This window comes from Pristis pectinata, chromosome 24 (genome assembly GCF_009764475.1).
Source record: "Pristis pectinata isolate sPriPec2 chromosome 24, sPriPec2.1.pri, whole genome shotgun sequence".
NCBI lineage: Eukaryota > Metazoa > Chordata > Chondrichthyes > Rhinopristiformes > Pristidae > Pristis > Pristis pectinata.
Genome location: NC_067428.1, coordinates 2,223,946 through 2,238,922, shown reverse-complemented (window position 1 = coordinate 2,238,922; position 14,977 = coordinate 2,223,946). Strand labels below are relative to the sequence as shown.

The 14,977-nt window shown below is 49.3% G+C and overlaps 1 protein-coding gene across 2 annotated transcripts in view; it reads right to left on the bottom strand.

The window, feature by feature from the left end:
- Positions 1 to 622: 622 nt before the first annotated feature.
- LOC127582358 (tropomyosin alpha-4 chain) overlaps positions 623 to 14,977 on the bottom strand; it is a 33,281-nt gene continuing 18,926 nt past the window's right edge. The window contains exons 4-8 of one of the 2 annotated variants that reach the window (XM_052037526.1): positions 14,507 to 14,577; positions 12,796 to 12,871; positions 11,237 to 11,299; positions 10,408 to 10,477; positions 623 to 2,449 (exon numbers count right to left, since the gene is read on the bottom strand). In XM_052037526.1, the coding sequence (XP_051893486.1) occupies positions 2,367 to 2,449; positions 10,408 to 10,477; positions 11,237 to 11,299; positions 12,796 to 12,871; positions 14,507 to 14,577 (363 nt within the window). In that variant the 3' untranslated portion in view covers positions 623 to 2,366. Of the gene's footprint in view, positions 2,450 to 8,400; positions 8,484 to 10,407; positions 10,478 to 11,236; positions 11,300 to 12,795; positions 12,872 to 14,506; positions 14,578 to 14,977 lie in introns of those variants that run through there. The other variant, XM_052037527.1, reaches the window with a different exon arrangement.

Below are 14,977 nucleotides of genomic sequence, written 5' to 3'. Positions count from 1 at the left end.
ATGTCCAGCATATACATGGCATTCCCGTGAAAGTAAAGAGAGTTACAGAAAGAGTTATAGAGTGGTGGATGGGGGCAGAGGTTGCTTGTGTAAAAGATCCTTCCCAACCGTTCCCAGACAAATCTGCACAGCTGTAAGTAGGACAAGAACACCAGCTTTGTATGTGCTTTTGTCAAGGTCCTGTTATTCCCGCGGTGTGTTGGGGCTAGTGGGATGTGTAGAGCTGCCAGCTATCTCCACATTATCAACGCTGCGTGCTGGCAGCAGCCCAGAGACAGGCCTGCCTTTAACATGGACCAGACACGGCTGGGAGGGGTGTAAAACGTTGAAACACAAAACCTCCCTGGTCCGAGGTGGAGGGGGGGGAGGAGATTGGAAAGGAGGGGTCAATATTTAGGAATAAAACAAGGAAATACATTCCCCACAAAGGGAAGCAGGTATTGAAATTTGGAATTCTTTTCCCAAAAGGCCAAGGTTGGACCAAACGGCAGATCAGGCTTCGCACTGTCGTAGAAACTGGGGCTAGGTACCAGAGTACTTCAGTGGAGCAGTCTTTATACTAGAGGCAAGTATCATTGTGGGTTACTGAAGTTACAACAAATGGACCAATCAAACAACAAGGTTTCTTCAGCAGTGAGTCACTTTATTTGCTAATTGGTCAACATCAGCAGTGCAAATGTAGATCACATCACAATTCCCCCAGGGCAACTGTACGGGATGTGCAATAAGTTCAAAACCACACATTCCCTTTTAATCCAGTGCTGCCCACTTTTGATACAAATAGTGTCTCGTTTCTGTGTTTAAGGTCCAGCACATGTGTGATTTGTATAAAACAGTAAAAAAAACATCAGTGTAAGTCACAGATAGTGCTGGGGGGAGGCAGTCTGGCACCTTCATAAAAGGGAAAGTAGCTTTTGACTTTGTTTTGTGGGCCACAGTCAATCAAATATACTGATTCCTTTGAAGCAGAACAAGATGTCCAGAATGAAACCGAGGTATGTTAAACAAGTTGATAAGAAGTTACCAGGGTAACGGACATGACTACAAAGCAACTCAAAGCACTGACTGTTTTGACGATTTACGAAAAATTAAACAGACAAACATGTTGAACAATGCCCGTGTGAACAGATTGGATGGAAACTCATTCAGCTAGTCTGAGATTTCTGCAGTGCCTGACATGGATCACTTATTAACTTGTAAAGCGTTTGCTCTTAACAGACACTAGCTGTTGAACAATAGACAACAGTCCTTCATGCATGGACATCACCACAAACCTGTATCGTTGCATCTGCTTACAGATGGAAAATTATAGCAAGTGGGGGTAAAAACAAACTGTAGCCCAGCCCACGCCATGGTGTCAGGGTGGTGCCAGCCCTTGGAGCAGAGTTTGGAGAGTGTTTTTCTGGTATCGAGGGCTGGTGAAGGGATGAAGAGTGATCTATTCCACACCCCGCAGCAAATCCAAACCAACTGCCAATTTCCTCTCTGTTAATGCAAACAAGCTTTCACCCACTGAGTAAAAGTATTAAAGCATACAAGGTAAATGGTTACCCTCTGACCAATGGCACGTGGCAGTATACAAGCTGCAAAACTGCTCACTCGAGTAGTGCAGGTGACACTAGATTGGGGCTGAAGGGCAAGACCAGGCAGAGCCAAGGCATTTCTCTAATCTTCTTACTAGTGTTTTGGATTACCCTGCATGGTGGATTCCCTTAAAGAACCTGGCATTAACGTAACCAAGCCTACATTTGGACCTCCCAATCTCAGGAGATGTGGAATGACTACATTTTGTAGATTGCGTTGCCGAATGAGTCAAAGAGCAACTTTGGGGCTTGAGTTTTTCCCCTGGACCCTCGCAACCTAGGCCCACAGAGGGACATCTTGGTGCAAGAGTTGAAGAGATTCAAAACCCAGAAGGAACAGCCTGCACTGCCAAGTCACCATCCAGGATCTAATGAGTAACCTCACCCACTGAAATGAAGAACAAAGCTAGCGAGTACAATAGTTGGCAGCACAATACGCAGGGAGAGCAACAGGCTGATGATATTTCAGGGTACAGGCTCCACCTGAAGAGTAACAAAACATGGGGCAGGTTGTACCCCAAACCTGCAGCTCCTGCCTCTCGTCACAGGAGAGTTTACTTAGAGCTGTGCTTAATCTAACAATAGGAGAGAGACTGTGTACGTGTGGGGAATGGAGAAGGAAAGAACCGAACAGCGCAATAAAAATTCTACAAAATACAAAATTAAAAACTTTGGTCCACATTCGGTAATAATCGAGCTACGTCGACACTTGATGAGGGAGAGGATGATATGGAATGTTGAGTCACGAGCAGTCGGATGACCAGGGATGCCAGGAGCAACTCTTTATAAGTTGTGCAGTTCCTGTAGAGTTTGATCGAGGACCTGGTGCATGCCCATGTTCTCTTCTTTTGCTCGAGTAACTTGCTCTATTAAAGCAAGAGAGAAAAAACGGCAGAGAGGTTAGTAGTGGACGTGGAAGACGCGATAGAAGACGAGGACTTGGCAGTGGGGGTGACCACCTTGGTGTGGGCGCTTCTGCTGCACTGAATTTTAAGACCTGACATTCGCACGATGATGGCCGTGCCTACTCTGTCGGTGTGCCGGTGAGGTGAGGAGATCAGCCCAAAGTAACTTGAAAGTCAAGTTTGGAATAAGTTGCACGGATATAAAGTGGGGTGGATAGAACTAATGGGATTTCTCCTTTGGAAGCTGGAATGGACCCGATTAGCTAAAAGGCCCCCCTGGGGTCATAAGATCAGTGCAACCGACATAGGCTGAGTGAATGCTGACATACAGGTTAGTTAAGGCAAGTGTTGTGGACCTATGGCTAATAATTAGGGGTGAGGCTCTGCAACATGATTTCATCTAAACTCAAACCAGCAGATAGACAATCCAAATCACTCCTTTCAGATTTGAAATTGGCTCCCAGAAAGCCTCCTCCTCATCCCAAGGTACCTGGGACACACTGGGTTAAGGAGGTGCCCTGGGAAGGGTTAGTTGAGACAAAGCACCTCAGCAAACAGTAGCAACGACAGACACAGCACTGGCAAGCTGTGCAGAGCTGGGCTGGCCCGGAAGCAGGTGGCACCAGTCCATGCAAGAGGCACCCGGCGAGGGAGATGGGCTCTGGAACTTACCCCAAGAACCACAGTTAAGGGAGGCTTTATTCCAGGAGCTGAGAGAGATGCTTGCTCCAGCAGAGTGTTGTAGAATCACTGAACCAGAGGGAAGGTGGAGAGAGAGAGAGGCAGGGAGGATTGAAGAACAGGAAGAGAGTTCTAGACGACGGCAGAGAGTTCTAGAGCAGAGGTCAGCAGGAATTGGAGAAAGCCGAGATTGTTAGGACTATCACTCATCTGATCCAAAAACACCCTTTCGAATTTCTTCACACAATCTATATCTGGTAACAAAAAGAAGGAACATGAAAGCAGACTTCGACCAGACCTCAGCTTAGAGTCGCGACTTGAACAGACTAAGTGCCAAGGGAGAAAATCTAGGAAACCGCTGAGTTGAACTGCCCGCACCTGGGCTGGTGAGCTCGATATTAGATCGAGACCATCTACGATGTTTGCGTTCAAACATCCACCGCGTCCAGTTCTTTAGTACCTGCCATGGCTGGTGTTTTTGTCTCTGATTTAGGACATGTCCCACTCCAGAGATCTGGACACACAGTCCAGGCTGGTGTTCCAGTACAGCTCTGAAGGAGTGCTGCACAGTTGGAGGTGTGTCTTTTGGATGAGGCCTGGTCTGCCCCATCAGCTAGACGTGAAAGGTGCCATTATTTAGAAGTGGAGACCCCAATGTCCTGGCCAATACCTTCCCTCAGATAATGTGACTGAGCAGATACCAGCCATTATCACATCTGTGCAAACTCATGGACAAATTGTTTTCCATATTTTAACAGCAACTATGCTTCAAAAGAATCTAACTGGTTACAGAGGTTTAGTGAAGTATGGAGATCTCAGATGATACACAAGTCTCCTTACTTCTCCGATCAGGTACTGGTCCATTTCCACAGGCTGACAACCCACTGTTAACAATGAAGGAGTAATGAAAGACTTTGGGCACATTTGGGGGCTGGGAACGTGCTCCTTGTGGGCAGTGCAGCGGCACAGCTCGTGGTGTTGCTGCTCACAGCGCCAGAGACCCAGGTTCAATCCACATGCTGTGTGTGGAGTCTGCATGTTCTCGCTGTGACTGGGTGGGTTTCCTCCCACAGCCCAAAGGTGTGCGGGTTGGCAGGTTAATTGGCCGCTGTAAGTTGTCTTGAGTGTGTAGGTGAGGGGTAGAATCGGGAGGGGAGTTGATGAGAATGTGGGGAGAATTAAAAAAGATGGGATTAATGTAGGATTGGTGTAAATGGGTGGCCAATGGTCACTGCAGACATGATGGGCCGAAGGGCCTGTTTCTGTACAGTATGGACGAGGGCTGACAATTACAGTTGTAAGTACCAATCGATTCTACAGGTCAGCAGTTCTCAGTGAAACACTTGCTCCTTACTCCATTTTCTCATTGCCTTCATCGTGATGAGCTCCTGTCCTCACGAGTTGGATATCCACCCAATAGTTCCTCCCATGGGCCTGATATCCCATTTTCTCATCCCTCTGAGTCTCCCAAATTTATTCTGAACCCCAGCCTCCCTTACTGCTCACTCATTAACCATGCCCCTATTTATTCTGTTCCCAATCTTATACAGGCTGTAATAATAACCAGGTTTACTATTCTATATGGCACTCTGATAGAACCATCCAAAGCTCAGCTTGCAGCTGATGGAGGCTCCCTGTTGGTTTTCCCACAGGGCCCAAAGCTCCATCCTCCAGACCTTCCTTCCACTGCTGTCGGTGCTGAAGATTCCGTGAAGAATTGGACTCACCCCTCACTCGATCACTGGCTCTCAGGATACCCACACTGGCAAAAGGTCACCAGCATTGCCATTAGACAGTCTCTGGCTTACAAGACAAGTGTTGTGATTGTGGTGTCTTTTGCCACAAGATAAACATCACCATCCCGGCTGTGGGAGTCCTGATTCCAGGTGAGAGAAACACTCTGTAAATGGCCGGGTGCCATGGAACTACCTGTGGGAAGAGCTGCAGACCACTGCCACAGCCCCACCTCAGCACTGAGAACCAATACTTAATGTGCCACTCCAACACAAATGATTGGGGTGTGGGCCAGCATTTGTTACCTACCCCTAGTTCTCAAGAGATTGGGGGGGGGGGGGGGGGGGGGGGGGGTGTTGGCGAGTGAGGGTTGGACTTGGGTAAACAAAATTTCCAGATGCAACAGGACAGCTCAATCCATTCCCGTCTGGTATTCCCAGTGAACCACTGCAGCCCTTCTGGTGAAGGTACTCCCACAGTGCTGTTGTGGTGGGAACGGCAGGATTTAGACCCAGTAATAAAGGACTGGTGATGTACTTCCAAGTTAGGATGGTGGGCAGTTAGGAGGGGCTCCCCTGTGCCTGCGTCCAGGGCAGGAACAGTAGTGTAATGCTATTACAGTGCCAGCAACCTGGGTTCAATTCCTGCCACTGTCTGTAAAGAGTTCCACATTCCAAAGACGTACGGGTTAGGAAGTTGTGGGCATGCTACGCTGGTGCGGGAGCGCGGCGACACTTGTGGGCTGCCCCCAGAACACTCTACGCAAAAGATGTACTTCACTGTGTGTTTCAGTGTACATGTGACTAATAAAGAAATCTTATCCTATTCTTGGTAGTACAGGCTGTGGGTTACAAAGCAGCCTGATGGGTAACGACAGTGTTCTATAGTTGGCACGCACATGGGTGGTGGTGCTAATCAAGTGGGCTGCTTTATCCTGGATGGAGTTGGCTTTTTGAGAGTCACCGGCACAGCACTCATCCAGGCAAATGGAGGGGATTGCACCTCACTCCTGATTGGTGCTTTGTAGATGGTGACAAGGCTCTGGGCATCAGGAGGTGAGTCACTCGCTGCAGGATACCCAGCCTCTGACCTACTGCTGAAGCCAGAGTATTTACGTAGCTGGATAATGGTGACCCCTGGGTTTTGGTGGTGAGGGGCTCAGCGATGGGAATGCCATTGAACTTCAAGTGTTACCTGGAACTCTGGGATCTCTGTAATTCTGGTCTCATCCAGCCCACACCCACTGCGTTGTCAGTGTTGCCGCTCAGCCCAAGCTCTGCAATTCCTCCAAACCCCTCACCGCTCAGCTTAAAGCAGCTCCCAATAAAAACTGGGCTCAGAGCCTCCATCTCTGCCTGGGACATCATCCTAAGTGAAAGGCACAATGTAAATGCAAGTCGTGGTTGAGTAGGGAATCACTTCTAGGATGTCCTCCGTCAGAGTGAAGGGAGCCTCCAATGCACAGGCGGGAAGCGCCTTCCAGTTCCTGGCTGTTCTACACAGGTCTGATCACACCGTCAGATACAGGGAGTTCTCGGGCATTTAACCTGGGTCCCGGCAACGTCCACCCAATCAAAACACGGCCTTGAAAAATTCAACTGATCCCAGGTCTGGTGCATGCCGAGCCTAATCCCACTCTGCAGTGGCCTGGCACTGAGCCAAGGATACCACTGGATGGTCTTGGTGTCCACATCCAATGGGGTGGGAGAAGTGACAAACGTCTGTGAGGGGACTGCTGGTTTTACTGCCCTCCTCACATTTAGTTTGAGGGAAGTCCATTGTCTCGATGGAGCCAGAGCAGGAGCAGGCCATTCGGCACCTTCACCTATCCCACCCCTCCCCCCAAAACAGAGGCCCAGGACCTGCTGTGTGTTAAGTCACCACACCGTAACCTCCTCACTCTGGGATCCCAGGCCTGCCTACTGAAGGTGCAGACTACGGCCATTACAGAGCACCGGGAGGCCACAGGCAGATCCACACCGAGCAGCGGGGCAATGGCAGAGTGAAGAATGGAGCCCACCCCTTGTAACACCCCTCAATGGGCGGGTGGAGGGCACTGCAGGGGCTGTGCTGAAGCCACCAGACAAGGGAGATATCCAGGTCTCCTACACGGGGAACATGACGACCCGTGACCGAACACAACTGGGGGCCAACAGGGACTTTGCACGGGGTTAGTGAGCCTGCCCCACACAGGAAGAGCACAAGACCAGTATGTACCGGTCGACAGTGGAGAGCGAGGCACCGGTGAGGTGAAGCACGGTGGAATACCTCCGTTCAAGTTCTCCAGTGTGATCCTGAGCCAGTGGCTCATCACCGATGCCGAGCTCACTCCCACGCCGAGCTCTGGCACAGTGTCGGAGGCAGAGGACAGGAACCTCCACCCAAGCTGGAGCAGCAGTTACACCCAGACCACAGGGCTGCCTCCTCTGGCCTTTATTCCCCATCACGTAGGCCACAGATTTAATTGGAGGCACAGGCAGGTGCATTAAGGGCACAAGCACTTTGGTTGGTGGGTGGGTGGGGGGCAGGAGTGTGGCTTGGCCAGTGAGGCACCCCGTCCCCTCCCCCCAGCATTGAACAGCAGGTTAGTTCACCCCACTGAGATGGACCAATAGACTGCATCCCTCTCCCCGGCACAGAGGTTGTATCAGCAACGCAAGCCAAGGAGGCGGGGCACAGATGCCAGGCGTTGGTGTTAAGAACGCGTTCCAAACTGCGGACAGGTAGCACCCTGACATCTGTCAGAAGAACACAGGCTCACGGTTCAGGGAGCATTCTGCACCGTTGGAGGTGTCGCCTTTTAACTGTCCCCTCAGATAGATGCAAGGATCCCAGGAAGTTACTTCAAGAGCAGACAGCTCTTCCTTGTATTTCAAAGAAGATTTATTTTCCTTGACTAGCACCACTGAAAAGCATGATGTGAATGGGCATCTGTGCCAAAGTAAAGCCTACTATTCCCCAATTTCAACAGTGGTTTTCCTTAAAGCTTCTTCAACAGCTGTCAAGTGCTTTAAGATGGTGGGACTAGGCAAGAACAGATATACAGATCTTTTCTCTAATCATCTGCAGAGAAATTATATTGGCATGCAAGAGTAGCAGCAAGGTTTGTATAAACAAGCTTGTAAACTGTACATGTATCCAGATTCTAGCCTCTACAGAATTTCGTGTCTCAGTTAGAACCAAGATAGCTTCTCAAGGGTTCAGCTACAAAATCGCCTCTACATTTACCAGACTCTCAACATTTAATAGGTTCAGAAAATGTGACACATACCAGAGAAGTAAAAACAAAAGACAAGAGGAGAAAACCAGTCGAGTCTCAGCTTTATTCACACATGGAGGTTGAACAGAGAATGGGAGAAGGTAGAGAAGCAGTGATATAATTTGCCAAATAATTACAGATGAACGTGAACTCACCACAGGGTTGTTTTTTTTAAAGAAGTAATAGGCGCACTGAGGCAAAGTTAGTGGGGGGAGGGACGAGGGTGTTGAGGGGTCATTTACAAGGAAGTCATGTCATTGAGGGCATGGTCTAACTCCTCGCTGATAGCTTTGTACTTCAGCTTCTGAGCATACAGTTCGTCTGCAGGTTGGAGGGCAGAGGTGACCAGATTTCGGAGCCAGTGGTCGTGACAGCAGAGAGAATGTGGTGATGGGATGAGTGAAATGTTTAAGTGGAAAAAAAATCAATAAAAAGGTGGAAGTGAAAGTGAAAAGAAACAAAACAAAACAAACGAGTAAATAAATCGCTGGAGCAAAGTAGAAATCAAAAAACAAGTTAACATTTTTAAAGACAACACTGGAATAACTTTTGGCACCAATTTTAGAAAAAAAATGGCTATAAATCAAACTCAAATACAATGAGATGGCTACATTGTTGATCTCGACTGGAGTAAGGCTGCTATATGCTGGGACTAGGCGCAACCTAAATAAAGCTCCTGCCCAAAGACCACTGTGTCTAACAGCGGGTTTTGTCACGAGTATCTTGCTTTGTTACTCCCCAGTATCTCCTGACAGCATCCAGCAGCACTGGGCACAGATGAGAGGGCCATTCAGTCCCGTTATTTCACCTGTCCTACCTGCTCAGTATCCAGGCTCTTTTCTCAGCCAGGGCAATGCCTGGCTGGCAGTTACCCTCCAGGCTCTGGCTGATCTCAGAGTGAACTCATGGCCCCACGAGTATTCTCCTTCAGCTGTCCTGAATCTAATGCTCATGTTGGTTTCTGAAACAGCTTGTAGAAAGGAAGGGGGTGCACACGCTCTTGTTTACATCAATGGTGCTGAGGTCGAGAGGGTTGAGAACTTCAAGTTCCCAGGAGTGAACATCACCAATAGACTGTCCTGGTCAAATCACGTAGACGCCATGGCCAAGAAAGCTCACCAGCGCCTCTACTTCCTCAGGAGGCTGAAGAAATTTGGCATGTCCCCTTTAACCCTCACCAATTTTTATAGAAAGCATCCTATCCAGATGCATCACAGCTTGGTATGGCAACTGCTCTGCCCAGGACCACAAGAAGCTGCAGAGAGTTGTGGACACAGCCCAGCACATCACAGAAACCAGCCTCTCCTTCATGGACTCTGTCTACACTTCTCGCTGCCTCGGTAAAGCAGCCAACATAATCAAAGACCCCACCCACCCCGGACATTCTCTCTTCTCCCCTCTCCTATCGGGTAGAAGATACAGGAGCCTGAGGGCACGCACCACCAGGCTCAAGGACAGCTTCTACCCCACTGTGATAAGACTACTGAACAGTCGGTCCCCTTGTACAATAGGATGGACTCTCGAGCTCAATCTACCTCGTTATGATCTTGCACCTTATTGTCTGCCTGCACTTTCTCTGTAGCTGTTACACTTTATTCTGCATTGTTACTGCTTTTTCTCAGTGTACTGCTGCAATGACATGATCTGTATGGCTGGCATGCCAGCCAAAGTTTTTCCAATGTACCTCAGTACATGAGACGATAATAAACCAATTCACTTCCAAGCAGCCCTCGCTCATGCACACTGGACACTGGGGATAAACCTCACTGGTCACCATCTCTGGGGCCTGGATGGTCAGTTTGTCCTTGTGTTGTCACCAGCACTGGCTGAGAGATTTGGAAGCCAGCTTACCAACTTTATTGACCAGAAGCTTGTCTCGGTCAATTGCACAAGTACCGGGTTATAGGAATCTGTACTGAGTGGAAGGATTCACGTGGTTGAACAGCAAAGCCAAATAGTGTAATTAATTACAGGGGTACCACATGAGACTGCTTTCAGTGTTCATGAGAAGCAGAGAAATCGAGAAGACAGCCTCTTCTCATAACCTCTGCTCCCTGTCAACGCCAACAGAAAGTAGTTGTCAAAACCAGAAAAGATGGAGGGGGCAGGACAGCAGGCAGGGGGCCCGAGGGAAGGGAAAGGATACAGACTCCAGATGAGCGAGAAAGGTGCGAGAGAGAGCTGCAGGCCAAGTGAGAAAGGGAGACAAAGATAACTGGCTCTTCAGATACAGAGAACATCATACCTTCCAGATCATCGATGCTCTTTTCCAGTTTGGCAACAGTCCTTTCAGCAAACTCTGCACGAGTCTCTGCCTGTGAACCAAAACCAATGTTAACGCATTATTGAAAAGGTCAGTGGACGACATGAAGTGATGAGAATCAGTGTCATGGAGCTGGAGTTACTACTAGCTACAGCAGAATCTGTTGGAACGAGCAGCATGCTCTAGCATTGGCTAAAGAGAAGGGCCATTCGAGGTGAGCTGGATCCAACATAGCTGCTGGATGTACACCTGGAGCCTGACTGCTGCTAATCTGCCCATTAACTGTTGCTGTCTTTGTAATACGACCCACTAAGTCTTCTCAGCCTCACTGCTGCAGGTTACATCGTGCAACATATCCCACAGGCTAATGCAGTCGAAGTCAGAGCCACATCAGGAGAAGCTGAATTGTGCTGCAAAATGTGCATAGGCTTTGGTAAAGTTATGTAAAGAACTGCGCAGATTATTCAAGTGCATTTTCTCACAGCCCTGCTTAAACAACCCCGGGGATATCAAGCTGGACCTGAGGCAGGAAAAGAGAAAGAATGTACAGGATAAACATTGTGACAGATAAGAACAACATTCAGAAAACTGGGGCCACCGTGACTGGAACAGACAGCCCAACCGAGGCAGTTACCGACTAACTAGCAGGAAGTGATAAACTAGCTTACGGCTGATTTCAACAGAGCACAGCAGGCCTGAGGAAGTTAATCCACCCAGCCCCAGTTGTGGGTGGTATGAACATTCCATTAAATGCAAAACATGTGTGAGTTAAATTTGCCATGTCAGCAGCAGGGTTTAATGAAGGACCCACCTCCTTGAGTTTGTCCGTCAGGATCTTGATCTCATCCTCGTACTTGTCCTCTTTCTCCGAGTACTGCCAAGAGAAGGACAAGTTCGTGAAAGCCAAACTCCCAGCGTTACCAATCCCATCAGACTTCCATTACGGTCAGCTGCCAAGTACCAGTTTTCATCATTTTCTTCAGTGAGGAGCACAGGGAATAAAAGGAGGCCATTCAACCCCTCAAACAGGATCTGCCCCTCAAATAGATCACGATTGATCTATACTTCATCTCCATGTACCCACTGCATACTCTCACCAATGATCTATAGACATCCCATCTCCATCTCTTGTAACAAGACAGTTCTAGATTTCAGCCACCCTTTGAGGCTTGAGGAAAGGTAATTCGATGTCCCCCAAGACCCAGGCAAAAGTCACACTGCCCATTGATTGGTGTGTTTGTCCCTCCCCGGCCCCTCCTCCCTCGCTTTACATCAAAGTCCCTTCCCTGTGAGTTCAGCCCATTATTACAGTAAAACACCGAGGGTGAGTGGTGCTTTGGGGGACTGAGTCACGGACAAGACATTGAACCTACACCTTTCTCTGCTGCCTGAGATACACATACAGATCTCCTGGGAGTATTCAGAGCTCATAGATCATCTCCCCAGTGTCCTTGACAATATTACACCCCCACCCCCACCCCATCATTGCCAATAAACATTGGCCCTGCAGTTAGCAACATAGTACGCTGCTTTGTCTGTGTTATCACCCTTGAGCTGCCCCATTCACCTCTGACTGGATGACCCTTATAACTCATTCCCATGGCCTGGTCTCATCCAACACGTATTTCCTTTATCCTATCCACCCCTTCCCCACCTTCTCTGCAACTGGGTTGTCATGGTCTTTTTCCCTGGGTAGAGGAGTCCAAAACTAGAGGGTGTGGGGTTAATGCGAGAGGGGAAAGATTAAAAGGGGACCTGAGGGGCGAGTTTCCCCACACAGAGGGTTGAGGGTACGTGGAACGGACCGCCAGAGGAGGTGGTAGAGGCAGGCACAATTACGATGTTTAGAAGGCATTTGGACAGGTACATGGATAGGAAAAGGTTTGGAGGGATATGGGCCAAATGGGACTAAACTCAGGAAGGCACCTTGGTCGGCACGGATGAGTTGGGCCGAAGGGCCTGTCTCCCTGCTGTGCAACTATGATTCTAACTTAGAACTAACTTGTGTTATCTCTTTCCCAGTTCTGATGAAGGATAATCAACCCGAAACATCAACTCTTTTTTCTCTCCACAGATGCTGCCTGACCTGCTGAGTGTTTCCTGCACCTGCAGCTTTTTTTAAAACATTTTTTTGTTATTAACCATGGAAAGGCTTGGCTTCTTTCCCGAATCCTCACCATTCTGACACTCAGCCACATTCTGGTGAAGGAGAGGAAGATACCGATGGGGGGGGGGGGGGGGGGGGGGGGAGGTTGTGGTGAGGACGCTGGGGTCAGTTAGTGCAGAGACTCTGCATGCAAAGACCAAGCACTGCTTCAAATGTAATTCAAACTAATTTGTGCAGGAACTGAGCAAGGACGACAACCTCACCTTCTCTGACTGAGCCTCCAGTGACTTGAGATTATTAGTGACATTTTTCAGCTCTTCTTCCAGGTCACCACACTTCCTGTGAGGGGGGAAGATCAGAACAGCGTTAGAGGAATTAACAACAGTGTGGCAGAGATCGGCAGAAAACCCCACACAGGAGTGGGCGGCAGCAGTAACCTCCACAAGAGTGGGTGGGAACTCCCCCCCTCACACAACTCAACTACTCAGTTCAGGCAAAGGGTGTGACCAGCCAGTACCAGAGTAAACTCTCACCCCAAACCCCCATATACATTCCTCCTTCCCACCACCAACATCAGAACCTCAGAAATGCCACCACAGGTATTACTTTTAAAGAATGTTATTTATACAGCACGGTAACAAGCCCAACGAGCCCACACTGCCCAGTTACACCCATGTTGACCTCCTAACCTGTACGCCTTTGGAATGTGGAGGAAACTGAAGCACTCAGAGGAAACCCATGCAGTCACAGGTAGAACAAGAAACTGGCTGGCCTCTGGTTCCCAGGTTTTGTCTCTGAATTTCTTTGTTAAAAGGTGTAACATTTGCAATCCCCGTTCCAGAACCCCCGAGGTGACCAAGCAGTTTGATAAGCAGGGTCTGTTTAGGTCTCTGGTCTGGTGCTATGGGACCTCGCCCACCATATCAGGGAGGCTGTAACCCAGCTCGTTCTTTCTTCTAGATGCAAGTACAGATGGGGAGGTAGCGTGCCCTGGTCAAGAAGTCCCAGCCCTCAGCTGAGACTGGGTTAACAGTGTGGGGCACAGAAGCAACAAGGAACTATGTACACATATACAACAAAACATCATTGACCTTGTGTTTTCAGCTCATGAAGGCCCCGATGCTGGGTCTAATTCCGCCGTGGAGAGGACACGTTCCAGCCGGAAGCATTTGAGAAACACAGATCAGACTACCATCAGGTTTCGACCATGCAACCATAGCAACAGCTAACCGAGCTGGTCCCAGCTGAGAAATGATCTGGACCAGATGGATTTGGACCAGTTAACTCTCCCACGAGGATATTGCCCTGTTCAGGTGCAAACCACCCACCTTGAATCCCACATCAGAAAGGATCCCAATTCCCCCAGGGAACCATCCCACCTACCTGCTATTAACCTTCCTCTGATACTCTCCCTATATTGTACAACAGGTAGCACTGGCTGCAGTGCAGGGATTACTACAGTTCAGATCCTGTTTTTTAATCTCCTCCCAATTCTTGAAGCCCTTATTGCAGGATCTCCACTGTTTCTCTTCGCCATGTCCTTGGCTGCCCTGGGATAATGATTTTCAGCTGCTTCCCCTTCCTCTTGGAAAACACACATCCTTGGAGGTTTCCTTTATGACACACACTTGGGTCTCTTAGTGGCTGCAGAAATGCCCACCACCACCCTGATCGTTGCACCCCTGAAACCAACCCCCCCCCACCCCCGCATCTTGTCTATCATTCTCCCACTGCTTCAGACTGCAGGCTCCCAACCCCAACCCAAAACAATGCGCCCAGAGCAACTTGACATGAACCTGCCACCCCTCCCATCCCAACATCACCTCCCACGTGACGCTCAGAGACCCTGGATGGACAGTTACGGTGATGGCAAAGATACAGATCAAATAAATAAGCCCAGCCCACGGACCAACATCAGACGCGAGGTGAGTGGAGAGTCATGGTCTCGCACAGCCCGTCCACCCGTCGACTTACATCTCCGAGACCTCGGCACGCTCCTCCGCACGCTCCAGCTCTCCTTCCAGGATGACCAGTTTACGAGCCACCTACGCAGAGAGACTGAAGTCAGCGCCTCCTCATTTAACAGGCTCACTTGATACCCTGCTACCACCCCCACTCCCACAGCCCTGCCCCTCCCACCTCAGAGGTCCTGCACCCGGTATGCACCATCTTAGCAACTCCCAGACTGCAACCTCTACCAGCAAGGACAAGGCAGCAAATGCACGGGAACCCCATTACCTACAGAGTCCCCTCCATCCTGACTTGGTCCTTCACCATCCCTGGGTTTCCCTGCCCTCTCCAGCACTGTGGGAGCACCTTGACCAGAAGGACTGCAGTGGTTCATGTACGCGGTTCATCGCCACCTTCTTTAGGGCAATTATGGAAAGGCAATAAATGCTGGAGAAATGAGCCGAGTGGTGCTCCTCCTGCCCTTGCTCTCCTTGG